The following is a 14,757-nucleotide window of genomic DNA, read 5'->3' as shown; positions in this document are numbered from 1 at the left end:
AAGCCATTCATGTGCACAGCACAGCTTTTTTACATATACTGTAGATGTTACAGGGCAACTAATGAAAGCCTGCTTCTTATACTTAACATCAGCAATCAAACATAACACCAAGACATACAGTGGTACCTCTGGATACGAACGGGATCTGTTCTGGAGCCCCATTCGCATCTAGAAGCAAACGTAACTAGCTACGGCACATCTGCGCACGTGCACGTCGCTTTTTGCCGCTTCTATGCATGCGCGTTATATTATTTTGAGCGTATGCGCAAGCGGCACAACCCGGAAGTAACATGCTCAGTTACTTCTGGGTTGCCGCAGAGCGCAACTCGAGCGTGCTCAACCCGAAGCACATTCAACCCGAGGTATGACTGTAGTTTGTTTTAACCATGGTTTGTTGAACATAATCTGGCTTGCAGAGTAGCAAAGAAACTGCAGTTGGTTTCACCCAATGTTGGCTTTTTTTACCCCGTCTCTTTTGAGAATACCAGGCTGCTAACCCAAGCTCCATTACAGTGGTCAAGAGCTGACAGTGTCTCAACGCATCACCAGATTCCTTGCCATTGACTAGCTGTAGAAATAGGGCATGGAAGAGGAATACTTTTCTCACTTGTTGCACTGTATAGGGGCTTGGAGTGATATGCTAGAAACAAGTGGAATTAAACAGTTGCAGTAGTTCCAATTAGCATAGTAACAGGAATAGTCTCAGAGGTCTGGGGCATAGGTAACATGAAGGTAACTAGGCCAAATGAATTGGCCTAAAGCACTTTTGATTATCTCTGCCTAACAAAGTACAGATGGGTGGGGTACAAACAAACAAACAAACAAATACTTCAGAGTGCAAAAGGTGGCTGGTCCGCCTGCTTACCTGGCACTGACACTGTATCTTTCACATCAACTGGCCAAGGGAAATCTGGGTAATCCTCCAGGAGAATGTTTCATTCCTTGTACAGATGTAAGAAGATGCCATAATAACACCAGCAAACATGTTTTCAACATCCAGCAAAGTGGATGTTCTACTTCAAGTTAGTCTTCCAAAGTGTCTCTCCAGAAGCCGCCTGGCCCTGCATTTGTTGCAGTTGAAGTTCTTACCTATGACTGTTCTTTGATCACAGTCCAACACTATGAGCCAGGTCTGCAAGAAGAACCCAAAGTTCACAAGGATGACCCAATACAATGGAGGCTCTCAGAAGAAAATGCCCATTGGTAGTTTGTTTTCAGGTTGTATTGTGGCTTTGCCTGGATACAATAGCATACAGGTCCATGAACTGCCCTTGATGTCTACCACAGCCTGGAATACCATCCTTATTTCAGGCATAGTAATATGTCCCATGGGATTTTGATGCCAAATATGGAAATGAGAAGAATCTAGGTACTTGCCTAGCCAAAATAAATCTAGTTCATGAAAACATTGGATTATTTCCCTCTTTTCTTCCACTTTAATCAAGCCCTCCAAATATAGATAATTGATAACTGCACACCAGTCAGCGGCTGGTGTGCAGAGCGGCATGGGAACACAGGGGCTAAGCTCTGTGGTATGCACCGAGCCTCCGACCAGGCCCCACTCAGCAGTCCTACTAGGCTGACGCTTCACTCTCCCAGGCCCACACCACGCTCCTACCCGGCTCTGACAGCCTCTGCAGTTCCGCCCGTTATCCCCAATACATCGACAGTAGGAACAGCAGTGGCGTAAATGGCTCCTTGTTCAGCAGACGACCATCGTTTTTGTGTTGATCGCCATTTTGTCACACCAGAAGTCCTCCTTGGATAATCTTGTTGAAGTTTTTACAGCCTGTGGACTTTCCAACCCTGAAGGTGATGCTGGGAAGCAAGTTTGTGTTTTGATGGCACAGCAAGCTGCAATTAATCTTAAAACTTATACAAAAACTTCCAAACTCCTGTTTCCTAGTCATGCTGGCAGAGGAGGGAGAAACACACACTGCAGTTCATTCAAATAACACTAAACTATGGTTTGGCATTGCATTTGATTGAGGCTACAATCTACTTCTGGTCTGCCAGCTGATAACATATGCTAGTTAATTCTGGCATGATGCCAAATGATGGTTAAACAGAACTGAACCATAGACCTCTGCCTATTAAATATGATAGCATTGGAGATAGGGCCTTGTGCCATGAATGGATTTCATGGAAATCCTTAAGTGTCCATGATTAGAAACATTGCCAAGCCGAAATATCTCTGCTAATCTTGCAGAGATTAAATCATATATTTTATGGACCATATTAGTTGAATTAGCTGTAGTATCTTGGTTCCTCCTTTAGACCTAAAAGCTAAGAAAATGTTTCCAGCTTGGGGAAGAAAGGAGCCTGTTCTGTGAAATACAGTATATGGTGCTTAAATAATGTATAAATCAGGTTGGACAGGAGCTGCCTGTCAGTTTTATTAACTTTGACCTTTTCTCCCATTATAAAGATGGTTTGGTAAATATTTAATGGGCCCTTATAGATCTTGACAGTTGGATCTCTGTTCCTGGAAGCAGAATTAGGTGGGCAGGAGTGCCTGTATTACATGCAATTAACAAACACAGTTTAATCAGAAAGACTTGGCCTTCAAAGGCAAAAAACGTGTTCTGGTTTTGAATAATAATACAATTTTTTTAAAAAAATCACTATGCTTTCAGATAATGCCCTCCAAAGCAGAAATCCTACAAGGTAGTTTCAGCATGGGACCCCCCCCCACCCCTTTTTAAATGGCACAATTCAAAATCTAGCTCTGATTAGTGCAGATGTTTGTGCCATGTCCATTGTGCAGACTTCTAAATTGGACGAAGTCACCCCAGCCTGTGTCGCTTGGTCTATAACAAGCCTTCCTCTTCCAGACTGGTCCGCCAGGGTCTAAATGGCTGAGCTTGCATTGGTCTTAATAAGATGTCATGAAAGGAAGGGAAGGGAAGTGTATAGAGTCAGAAAAGGGTCTCTTGCCAAGTTAGTGGTGCCTTTAATTCCATGAAAAGGTGGTTCATATTGCTCTCACTGCAAATTCTAGTAGCAAAGATTGAAAATGGGATTGCTTGACATTTTGAAACATTGTCTTTCAAACATGTACTGTCCCTTGCATTCATTGATTTTTATTTAAGGAATCTGTGGGAGAAAAACAAATTTTAGCAAAATTCATTGGCTTAAGATGAGCATGCTAGAGTGAAATGATACCCAGTCCTCTCTAGCAGAGAGTAACTCCACTTCTATTAAGAATGCTATACATCTTTGTATCATTGTCTAGATCACATGGTAAATGGGTCAAGAAAACCAGAAAGTTGTTATGATGCAGAATGGGATGTTCACAAACAGACAGTTTGCTCTTTGCTGGATGGTGTCATTAATTTGTAGAGTGTTTTCTGAAAACTCCCAACTCCAATCAACCCTGGCTGACAGCACATGGTTACGGATGATGTTTAATATGGCAGCATCTCAGGGGCCACAACTTCCCCACCCTTGACTTAATGGGACCATTTCAGAGAAACAATTTAACTCTGAATAACAGGTGCTGGATAATAAGACACCTTGCTTCCTGGGGGCACCTGTTCAAAGCATAGTGCTGAACTCGATGGACACTTGATAGGATTCAACAAGTCTGTGGCTATTTGGGACACATTGGATTGACAGACTTACTTGGTCTTACAACTCTGCTGCCATATATGAAGTGCATGATTTCTTATATCTTCCTCTTAATGTTTCTGATTAGCTTTGTCCATCTTCCTCTGTCCCCTTGGATAACTTTTTTTTAAAAGGAAGGTAACCATATTAGTAAAGGTAAAGGGACCCCTGACCATTAGGTCCAGTCACGGATGATTCTGGGGTTGCAGCGCTCATCTTGCTTTATTGGCCGAGGGAGCAGGCATACAGCTTCCGGATCATGTGGCCAGCATGACTAAGCTGCTTCTGGCGAAACCAGAGCAGCACACGGAAACGCCATTTACCTTCCTGCAGGAGCGATACCTATTTATCTACTTGCACTTTGACGTGCTTTTGAACTGCTAGGTTGGCAGGAGCAGGGACCGAGCAACGGGAGCTCACCCCATCGCGGGGATTCGAACCGCTGACCTTCTGATCGGCAAGTCCTAGGCTCTGTGGTTAAACCCACACCGCCACCCGCGTCCCGATTAAATATGAGTGACCTGCAAATTACCATAACTGATTTTGGTTGTTGTGGGATTTTTTGTGTTGTACAAAATGTTCTGAAACTTGACCAATCAATTAATTTTCTTTGGACCAGTCAAATACTCAGCCCTTATTTCCTTATATGATTGAGCGCTCTAGGCAAGAAATGTGCAGTGATCTGCAGAAAGTGGACTCGTAATTGGCATGGTTTTCTCAAAATTTGGGACCAGAAGGCCTTTAAGATGTCCAGCTCTGCTAAGTATTTTGCAAAGAGCAGCACAAGGGAGGGTGTTCCCCCCCCCATTGGCACGTAAAATACTGCCAGAAAGGAAGTTGGCCATGCTCAGATGGTTGTGGCAGCAAAGGTGCAGTGCACATTCCCCTGATTAGTTTGTTACTTTAGCTTATGGAGAACATTGTCACTCCTTATAATTGTGGACTCAGCACTGACAGGATTGGATCCAGAGACTGGGTCACTGAGTAGCTAGAGTATCGTTATTGGTGGGTTCAGGAAACTCCAAAGTTTGCCAGAGTATGCTAACGTTGCTAACATGTGGGATGGCACTTCCCCTTGAGTGGATTAGGTAGAGGCCCTATCAGTCTTCTGCCTCCTCTCCAGGGGGAGGAGCCATCCCACACTCCAGACCAACCCCTCCTAAGGCTGGATTAGGTTGGGTCCAACTGAGTTTCTTAGGATTCTTAGCTTTGTTAGTGTTTCTCTAGTGTAATTTCACTTTTTGGTGGTGGGACTGTTTTTTCTTTTATTTTCAACTGTCCTCTTCTGTTTACTTTGCTGTGCTTAAAAAGGTAAAGGTAAAGGTACCCCTACCCATAAGGGCCAGTCGTGTCCGACTCTGGGGTTGCGTCCTCATTTCTCTCTAGAGGCTGGGAGCCGGCGCCATCTGGAGACACTTCCGGGTCACGTGGCCAGCGTGACGAAGCTGCAGCTGGCGAGCCAGCACCAGCGCAGCACACGGAAATGCCGTTTACCTTCCCGCTATGAAGCGGTCCCTATTTATCTACTTGCACTTAAGAGTGCTTTCAAACTGCTAGGTGGGCAGGAGGTGGGACCGAAAGACGGGAGCTCACCCCCCGCGGGGATTCGAACCGCCGACCATACGTTTGGCAAGTCCTAGGCACTGAGGTTTTACCCACAGCGCCACCCACGTCCCTACTTCCCCCCCATTTTTACTTTGATTTCCCCCTCACAGTTTGCTTGTTTGCTATTTTTCTATTACTTGTGTAGTTTTATTTCCCCCATCTCCCTAGTGAGGTAAGTGGTAAAGGGAGAGATTTGCCTATAGCAGAGAATATAAAGTAAAACTAAAAGTTCACCTGGACTTCTTTTCTCTCAGTTTGACTGCAGTGATACCATTTAGGTGAAAATAGCATTTTTGGTGGGTCCCATTTAGTAAAGTGGTGGTGCCATTTTGGATTAGCCCTTAACTTGTGTTTTTAAGTGCATCTTCCCCTCAGCTTGGTTGTCCTACTGAGTTCTGTGCCAATTAAACCCTACATGATCACCTGTCTCCCCTCTTATATCACTTTATGCATCTGAGGTGGTAGACTGTAATCCATGACAATATATAGTCTAATAAATTTGTTAGCTTTTAATGCGCCCCTGGAGTCTTTGTGGGCTTTGCTGCAGCAGGCTACCACTAGCCCTCAGAAAATTCTTGAGATTTCTTTTATTTCTTCATATTTATTCTATTCAAAATAATTAATACTTGTAGCAAATCTATGCTAGGTAGCCGTGTAATTCCTGGATCATAAAGCTGGGCTGGTTGGTTAGGCGGAATGCATGGCTTAGGCCAATATAGTTTTTGCTTTCTAGCACCTAGGTTCTTTTCAGCTGTAGAGATCCCCTGTGTCTTGTCAATGCCAGCTGTGGGTTCATTGTCTAAGAAGAAAAGGAGAATTGACTTTTACAATGTAAGAATCCTGAACTGTCTTTTGATGACTCTCTCTGTGAAAAGCATGAAGAGCATTTGGATAGATACTTGTGAAATATTTCATTGCCATCTCCTAAGCTGACAGCTGATATCCCAGGCATGTTCACACTTGTGAAAGTGCTGTAACCTCTAGACAAGTGTAGGAGTGTTTGCCAAAATATCATAAAATGCTATGCAGTAAATGATCATCATGCCCCCCACCCCCGCCACTGCCATTGTGCTTTATAAAGGAAGAACTTAGAATGGCACAAGCTGTGCTTTTGTTGAAGGAAACGTTTTGGTTCTGAGCTCAATCATGTATGTGTAGCATGTAAAGTCCAAACTTGTGAAATGTTTCAAAGAGAAGGGTTATTAACTGATTCCATATCCTCTCTCCCTCTTTTCTAGTTGCAGTACCATGCAGGGCTGGCGTCTGGTCTTCTGAATCAGCAGTCTTTGAAACGGTCAGCCAACCAAATGGGGGTGTCTGCCAAGCGGAGACCGAAAGCCCAACCTACTACCCTAGTGCTTCCACCTCAGTAAGTACTAAAGGTGTAGTGTGGGCGGGGGGGAGAAAGAAAGAGAATACACACACACACAAACACACACACACATGCAGAGAGAGAGAAATTGCAGTACAATAACATTCTGCAGCTTTCTATTTAAATACATTTTTAAAAGAATGAGAGAGGAGGGTGGAGTGTAAAAGCTATTCTGCCAAGTTTACTTACTTAAGTTCAATATGTGTCTACCTGCTGCTGTTCTGTAATTCACCATTTTTGTCCCTAAAACCTGCAAAGAAAAAATGAATTTCTGAAAACACCCAGGCACCTTGGCAATCTTTTAAATAATTTTTAGGGAGCTTTCAAAAACATTGGAATGTGTTTAGGATCATCCAGCATTTTCCCAGAAAGGTTGAGGAAAACCCTCCTTTCCAAAAGCCCCACCCCACCCTAAAACTCATCTTGGGGCAAGAGAAGACAAAGATGGTAGACCTTCAGGCATACCAGCCTTAAGTCACACTGGATTTTTGCTGATCAGATGTCCTCTGGGGACTCTCTGAAAAGGAAATATATACAGAGCATTGCTTTTCAGGTAAGGTTCCTGGGACTTGTAGTTCCAGTCCAGTCTTTGGTGGTAAAAGTTCTCGAGATGAGGAACGGGATAACTTCTGCTTTTAAGTTTTTGAGGATTCTTTGGGTCAGAGGGAGATGGAAGCTGTTCATGTGATTGTGGCAAAGAGCTGTATTCCCTCCAGTTCTGCTCTGGAGATCTTGAAAGCAGCCTTGATCAAATGCTTGAGGCATTGAGTGAGGAAGCAGCATGGCTTGGATCTGTCTAAATAGATAATTGAATCACAGCCTCTGACTTTACTTTTGGTGGGGGGATCTACAATGAAGCAAACAGGATGGGAAAACCTCTTTTTTCACTTGCTGATAAGAAACAAGAGACCTGAAGCTGAATATATGGTTCTGTTAATCTAAACGGTTTGTTTTTTAAAAAAAATAAAATTTATACAGGCCGCTTGTTTATTGTATGTTTATTTTATATTAGAATGCAGACACTTTTTGCAGGCTACATGCAATTAAGTTCAGTAACTATAAAGACTCTAGCAATCAGCAATTTGCGTAGTCTGGTTCTGATGCCAAGCACAAAAACCCCACCGCCATGCAACAAAGCTTATAAATTAATCAAATTCTTAAAATATTTAGTGACATATATAGAGGAATTATCACAATAAGAAATGATGCATAAGACGTTAGTGTGGTGCTCTGAGCCCCCTTCTCTCAGAAGCACGCTTTTTCATTCAGGTATGAAACCTGTGCTGCTGAGTATCTAGTTTTGAGATAATCAGCATCCTCTTTGCCACCAGTCTATATAGTTATGTGACACAGGAGACCCAAAGGAAGAACTAAGTCCTTAGCAGAAAGACTAACAGAAAGAAAAGGTAAATATTGCCTCCTACCACCATCTCTGTTGCAACAGAAAGCAATTGCATATGGATATTTGGATATCTTACCATTCTACAATATCTATATAGCTGAACTTAGTGAGCCAGATAAATTCTTGCAGAGATTGAGAAAAGGGCCAAATGCACACTTGAAATCCTAGCCCTTGTTGTATTTATGAGTGTTAAGCAGATTTCTTATAATCAGTGAAGCAATGAAGCCTCATCTAATGTAAGGAAAGTTTGTGCTATTGAGTTACAGTGGTACCTCTGGTTACGTACTTAATTCGTTCTGGAGGTCTGTTCTTAACCTGAAACTGTTCTTAACCTGAAGCACCACTTTAGCTAATGGGGCCTCCCGCTGCTGCCGTGCCGCCGTGGCGTGATTTCTGTTCTCATCCAGAAGCAAAGTTCTTAACCCGAGGTACTATGTCTGGGTTAGCGGAGGCTGTAACCCGAGATACCACTGTATCATTAAAATAGTGGTGGCCAGACTTTTTCAATTGGAGGGCCACATTCCCTGTTGACCAGCCCTCCAAAGGGCTGCATGTCAGTACTGGCCATGGCCAAAGGAAAGATGAGTGTGGCCAAAGTGGGCAAGCCGACCCCATACTCTCTTGTATACTACATACCATGTGTGCACCACAGACCTCTCATGCATGCTTATGTGCATTCATTGTAACCTTTCCTCCCTGCAGTCTCTTCCTCTTGTTGCTCATCTGATTAGAAAATGCTGGAGTAGCAAGGAAGAGAGGGCTTTAGAGGGGACACTCAAATATACACATGTGTGGAGTTGACTTCCTACACCTCTCACCTTCCAGCTCCTGATTACTTTGCTTGTTGATGATCGCATTGGACCTTTCCAGCCAGAGAGCTGTTCAAACAGGTTAATCAAGGAGTTCAGATGAACTGCTTATGCTTACTGTCTCTTCCCTCTGCTCCCATAAGTGATCAGTAGAAGAGGGAAGGATACCCCAAGCACAGTGGGGTGCTTCCTAATAATATCTATATCTGTTCGGCCACCATATATATAACTACAGATTACACTGTTAATGCCGCTTACATTCCCTTGCCTTGTTTTCACTGCTGCCACTGAATAACTGTTAGTTGTATCTGGTTGACTGACCAAATCCAAAGAGTACTCCCTAATACTTCCTCATCATCCTGGAAAATGTGACAAGTGGGTTGCCACAGGGTTTTCTCCTGGACTTGTTGTTGCTCAACGTCTTTATAAACAACTTGTAGGAAGGAATTGAGGAAATGCTCATCAAATTTGCCAATGACACCAAACTGGAAAGGGTAACAAATGCCACAGAAGATAGAATCAGTATTCAAAATCAGATTAGATAACTGGTCCCAAACTAACACAATGAATTTCAATAGGGACAAATGCAAGGTTCTGCACGTAGACAGGAAGAACCACCTGCACAAATGTAAGATGAAGGACACATGGCTTGCAGTAATGTACATGTGAAAAGGTTCTAGGAGTCTTAATAGCCCACAAGCTTAACATGAGTCAACAGGGTTGAATAGAATCATGGAAGTGTATGGTTGGAAAGGATCATAAGTGCTGTCTAGTCCTACCCCCTGCAATGCAGGAATATTTTTGCCCAGTGTTGTGCTTCAATCCACAGCCCTGTGATTAAGAGGCTCATGCTCTACCAACTGAGGTGATACAGCAGGAGAAGAAAAACCCCCCAATGCTATTCTGGATTGCATCAACAGAAGTATAGTGTCCAGATCAAGGGAAGTACTAGTACCACTCTATTCTGCCTTGGTCAGACCCCACCTGGAATACTCTGACCACTTCTGGGGACCACAATTGAAAAAGGATATTGACAAGCTGAAACGTGCGTGGAGGAAGGCAACCAAGATGATCAAGGGTCTGGAAGCCAAGCCTTATGAGGAATGGTTGATGGATTGTGTATGTTTACCTGTAGAATTGAAGACTGAGAGGAGATATGAAAGCCAACTTCAAATATTTAAAGGACTGTCCCATGGAAGATGGAGCAAGCTTGTTTTCTCCTGCTCCAGTGGTTAGGACCCAAACCAATAGCTTCAAGTTACAAGAAAGGGGATTCCAACTAAACATCAGTAATAACTTTCTGTCAGTAAGCGCTTTTCAACAGTGGAAAGAACTACTTCAGGGGATTGTGGACTCTACATCCTTGGAGGTTTTTAAGCAGAGGTTGAACTGTCATCTGTTATGGAATCTTTAGCTAGTCCTGCATTACAGGGGACTAGATGACCCTTGGGGTCCCTTCCAACTCTGTAGTTCTATGATTATATGATACTACACAAACAGGTTGAATTAGATGACGCTCAGGGTCTCTTCCAGTGCTGCAATTCTATGATTCATTTACAGTGTCTTAATCTATTTTAATTTGTTCCAAAGGAAAAATGATTTAGAAATGGCACTTGGCATGATATCATATCTGTTCGTATAGTTCAGGTCAAAGGGATTTTTCTGCAGCCCAAGAACAAAATTATGTGGGAAAGCCATTTGTATATGGCTTTTCTGGCAGCTGTTTACTCTTTTACTTGAGTGGGTGGTTCCGATCTCTTGATCTGAAAGAAGAATCCAAGATTCCCATCACATTTCAAGCCAAATCATCCTTGGCAAAACTGCCTAGTTCCAAGTCTGTTAAAGGCTGGTTTTCTAGACAGTAGTATAGTCCACTATCTTTTTAAGTATTAAAGTATTAAAGGAAATACATGGAAATACCATATAGAGAGTTTGTGCGAAGACCATTGCACCATAACTCCAGACTAAAACTGAATTGGCATATGCAAAGGGGAAAGAGAAATAAAAAACACCAGCTGCCTGGAAGATCAGTTATGCTATGGGCGTGGATAAGAGGGCAATTAACTTATCAGCCAGAGGCTTGGAAAAGGTGAGATTGTGGTGCATCCTCAAGTTATGGATGTGATACTTGGGACAGAGGGCCTTATATGCAAGGATTGATGATTTCACATGATATTGAGGGTAGTATTGACTGGATAGGTATGCATAGTAACAATAATGCATTATATAGCTATACCGTTCTTAATATAGGTTAAAGTACTGGATAATAGTCATGTGGTAAATATATTATGCATGATAAAGAGTTATTTTTCTTTTTGTAAAATGGGAGCAGTAGATTTCCATAGGAGAGTTAGCCTTCAGTGCCCTGTTGGATCAGGCCAAAGACCCTTCTTGTCCAACATCCTGTTCTCACAGTGACCAGCTAAATGCATCTGGGAAGTCTACAAGCAGGTCAGAAGTGCAATAGTCCTCTCCTGCTTCCCAGCCACTAGTATTCAGTGGCATATCACTTCTCATATTGGAGGTAACATAGTCATTATGACTGCTAGCCATTGCAAAAGCCTTACCCTCCACCATTTTTTAAATGAACCATATGGGCCTTAGGAAACCTCTTTTACCTGCACTAGACTTGCTTTGAGAATTGTAGATGTTAAAAATGACACTTCACCCAGCATTATAGATTAAGGCAACATGATGTGTCAGAAAGTTAAACCCCCCCCCCTTGTGAAATTGGCTTTGTGAGTCCTTCCTAGCATTGTGCTGTGCATACTTCAAAGCCACTTTGAAGCTGTTAACCTTGAGTGGGGACTTTGTTCCATTGTCTTGACCTTCTGAGATGTTTCAAAAGCTCCAGTTTGCTACCAGGTATAGGTAGGGGAACCAGTAGAAATGCCAGGATAGGTTAGAAGTGAATGTGATGGGAGAGAGTTCCGGAAGCAACTTTTTATTGTTGTCTGGCTTCCCTTTAGCTTCAAACACTTGGTTGCTGAGAGATTGCCATTAGTGGGACTTTTCCTGGAGTCCTGGCTGCAGAGTAGGCTCAGCGGGTCATATAATTTTGTTAGTGGTTTTTCTTTCTCTCCAGTTGGCTCATTATTCTTTATTAGACTGTCAAGAAAAATAGAAGAACCACTAAAATTAAATAATTGCTTAAAAATGGGAGAGCACTTCTTATCCCTTTGGACCATCCTTCTTTGAGAAAACAGATTTTTCAGTTGCTCAGGGTTCTCTGGTTGACAACTTGATTTACTGCAGGGGCCTAAACACATTTTGGGGAAAGGAGGGAGGACAGAAACTTTTTATAATGTGGCTTTCCCCCATGCTGCTTAAATTTTGACATTGCCCTTAGTTCCTGTTAGTATTACAAGGTACACCCAGTGTTCTACATTCCCCAGTCGCCAGCCGTGTTTTGTGACTGGCCATAGTCCACTTGCAACCAAGCAGCCATGTCTTGTCACCAGGTTTGGTAACTGACATATCCACCATCTGGCTGTTGCGCAAGTTAGCTGGCTTAAGCCGAAGCATGGCAGCAAAAACTAAAACAGGCTGAGGGGAAGGAGCACACGGCTCCGATAAGGGGCTTGGGTGGGGAGTAGGGCTGGACAATGTTAGGATTTCAACATCACAATATATCACCAGACAAACATTGCGATCTGACAGCACAACACAATGTTGAAACAAACTGCATTGGCCCCAGCCCATGAGGCGCAGGGTGAAACTGCCACAGCTCTAACCACGGTAGCTAAGGCACTTTCACCGCAGTGCTTCGCAGGCAGGGACAAACACAGCTTGTTTGCGCTGCTCAGCTGGGGGGCAGGACGGCTCCCGCCCCCCAGCTGAGCGAGCCCCAATGTCTCTCTTGAGGAGCAAGCAGCTGTGTGCCCCTGAATGGAGAAGTTTAAAGGAGCCCCCGCCCATCTCCAGCTCGCGCAAGCCGGAGGTGAGGTGAGGGCTCCGTTTAGTGGAGGGGGGAGCTGGGGGCGGGGGAGAAAATTACATCTGCCAACCAATGTGCTGCTTTGGTTTCAGATAGTGCCTGGGAAGACGAATCTAAAAAGCCTGGGACACAAATTTTCACGGCCTTCTAGCAGCTGTGGTGGCTCATTTACCAGAAGTATTTAGCATTAACTCTGGCAGTGTATACTAGATTCTGACGAAACTAAGCCTCCTAGAGCACTATATACATCAAGATTACCACCACACAAAAAACCATAGAATCATAGAATTTGTAGACCAAAGGCCACCTAGTCCACTGCTGCAAATATGACCATGATTAACACTGTCACTAATATAGATAGATAGATAGATAGATAGATAGATGATAGATAGATAGATGATAGATAGATAAACTGTCTCATCTGGGCCTGAGTGCTACATATAATCGAGTGCAAGAAGTATCAGCCACAGTAACAAATGTACTGTGTGAACAATACATGGTGAAAGGTGTGTACCCATTTAAGCTGTGACACAATTTTATTATTTATACCTCACCTATCTGACTCGGTTGCCCTAACCATTCTAGGTAGCTTCCAACACATACAGTATAAAAACATAATAAAACCCCAAACATAAATAACTTCCCAATACAGTGGAACCTCAGTTCCTGAATGCCTCCATTGTTGTACATTTTGTTTTTGTTTTTTATAATATTTTTATTAAGATTTTTACATAAAAGAAAAAAAAAAAGAAAAATACAAAGATAAAAACAAATAAAGACAATTCAATTTTCATAATATTTCTTGCGTTTGCTTATTTCCCGGACCTCCCCACACCTCCCCTCTCTGTATTCCAGTTCAGTTATTTAATCAGCAAATCCCTTCCCTCTACCTTATCCTTATCTTGATCTTAGTATATTATACCTTTAGTTTTTTGTCTATTAACCTTCCATTTTTCCATATTCCTTCACCACATTATTACTAATAACCCTTTAACCTCAATCCAACATCATTCTAACATTCATTAATTTTATAGTATTTCTGTAAATAGTCTTTAAATTTCTTTCGATCTTCCTCCACCAACTCTTCTCCCTGGTTTCGGATTCTACCGGTCATTTCCACCAATTCCATATAGTCCATCACCTTCATCTGCCATTCTTCCAGGGTGGGTAAATCTTGTGTCTTCCAATACTTCGTGGTAAGTATTCTTGGTGCTGTTGTAGCGTACATAAAGAAAGTTCTATCCTTCTTCAACACCAATTGGCCGACCATGCCCATTGTTGTACATTTGGGTTCTTGAACGCCAAACACCCAGAAGGAAATGCTTCCGTTTTTGAACATTTTTTGGAACCTGAACATGCAATGCAGCTTCTGCTGACTGCAAGAAGCTCTTGCAACCAATGGGAAGCTGTGCCTTGGTTTTTGAATGTTCCAGAAGCCAAACGGGCTTCTGGAACGAATTTTGTTTGAGAACCGAGGTACCTCACAGGGCTGCCTTCAGATGTCTTCTATAAGTTGTGCAGTTCTTCATCTCCTTGACATCTGAAGGGAGAGCGTTCCACAGGGAGGGTGCCAAGAAGGCCTTGTTCCCTGTAACTTCACTTCTGGCAGTGAGGGAACCGCCAGACGGCCCTTGGAGATGAATCTCAGTGTCCAGGCTGAATGGTGGGGGTGGAGACGCTCCTTCAGGTATACTGGGCCAAGGCCACTTAGGGCTTTAAAGGTCAGCACCAACACTTTAAATTGTGCTCAGAAACATACTGGGAGACATACCTTTAGGACCAGCGTTATATAATCCCAGTGGTCGCTCCCAGTCACCTGTCTAGCTGCTGCATTCTGGATTAGTATTTGTTTCCGAGTCTCCTTCAAAGGTAGCCCCACGAAGAGCATGTTGCAGTAGTCCAAACGGGAGATAACCACAGCATGTAGCACTCTGGTGAGCAGGCAAGTAGGGTCTCAGCCAGCATATCAGATTGAGTTAATGCTAAATACTGCACATAACGTCTGGTAATGAGCTATCACATT

The 14,757-nt window shown here is 43.1% G+C and overlaps 1 protein-coding gene across 4 annotated transcripts in view; it reads left to right on the top strand.

Annotated features, from left to right (window-relative positions):
• MED27 (mediator complex subunit 27) overlaps positions 1–14,757 on the top strand; it is a 157,762-nt gene that overhangs the window by 57,357 nt on the left and 85,648 nt on the right. For all 4 annotated transcript variants that reach the window (XR_014507239.1, XR_014507240.1, XM_083423988.1 and 1 more), the window contains exon 3: positions 6,453–6,583. Coding sequence is in view for 2 of the 4 variants with exons in the window: in XM_083423988.1 (XP_083280114.1) it covers positions 6,453–6,583 (131 nt within the window). In the remaining 2 variants the exon portion in view is untranslated. The remainder of the gene's footprint in view (positions 1–6,452; positions 6,584–14,757) is intronic.

This window comes from Podarcis tiliguerta (genome assembly GCF_965153285.1).
Source record: "Podarcis tiliguerta genome assembly, chromosome: Z".
NCBI classification, from domain to species: Eukaryota; Metazoa; Chordata; class Lepidosauria; order Squamata; family Lacertidae; genus Podarcis; species Podarcis tiliguerta.
The sequence above is the reverse complement of the archived record's forward strand: the minus strand, read 5'-3'. Positions and strand labels throughout refer to the sequence as shown.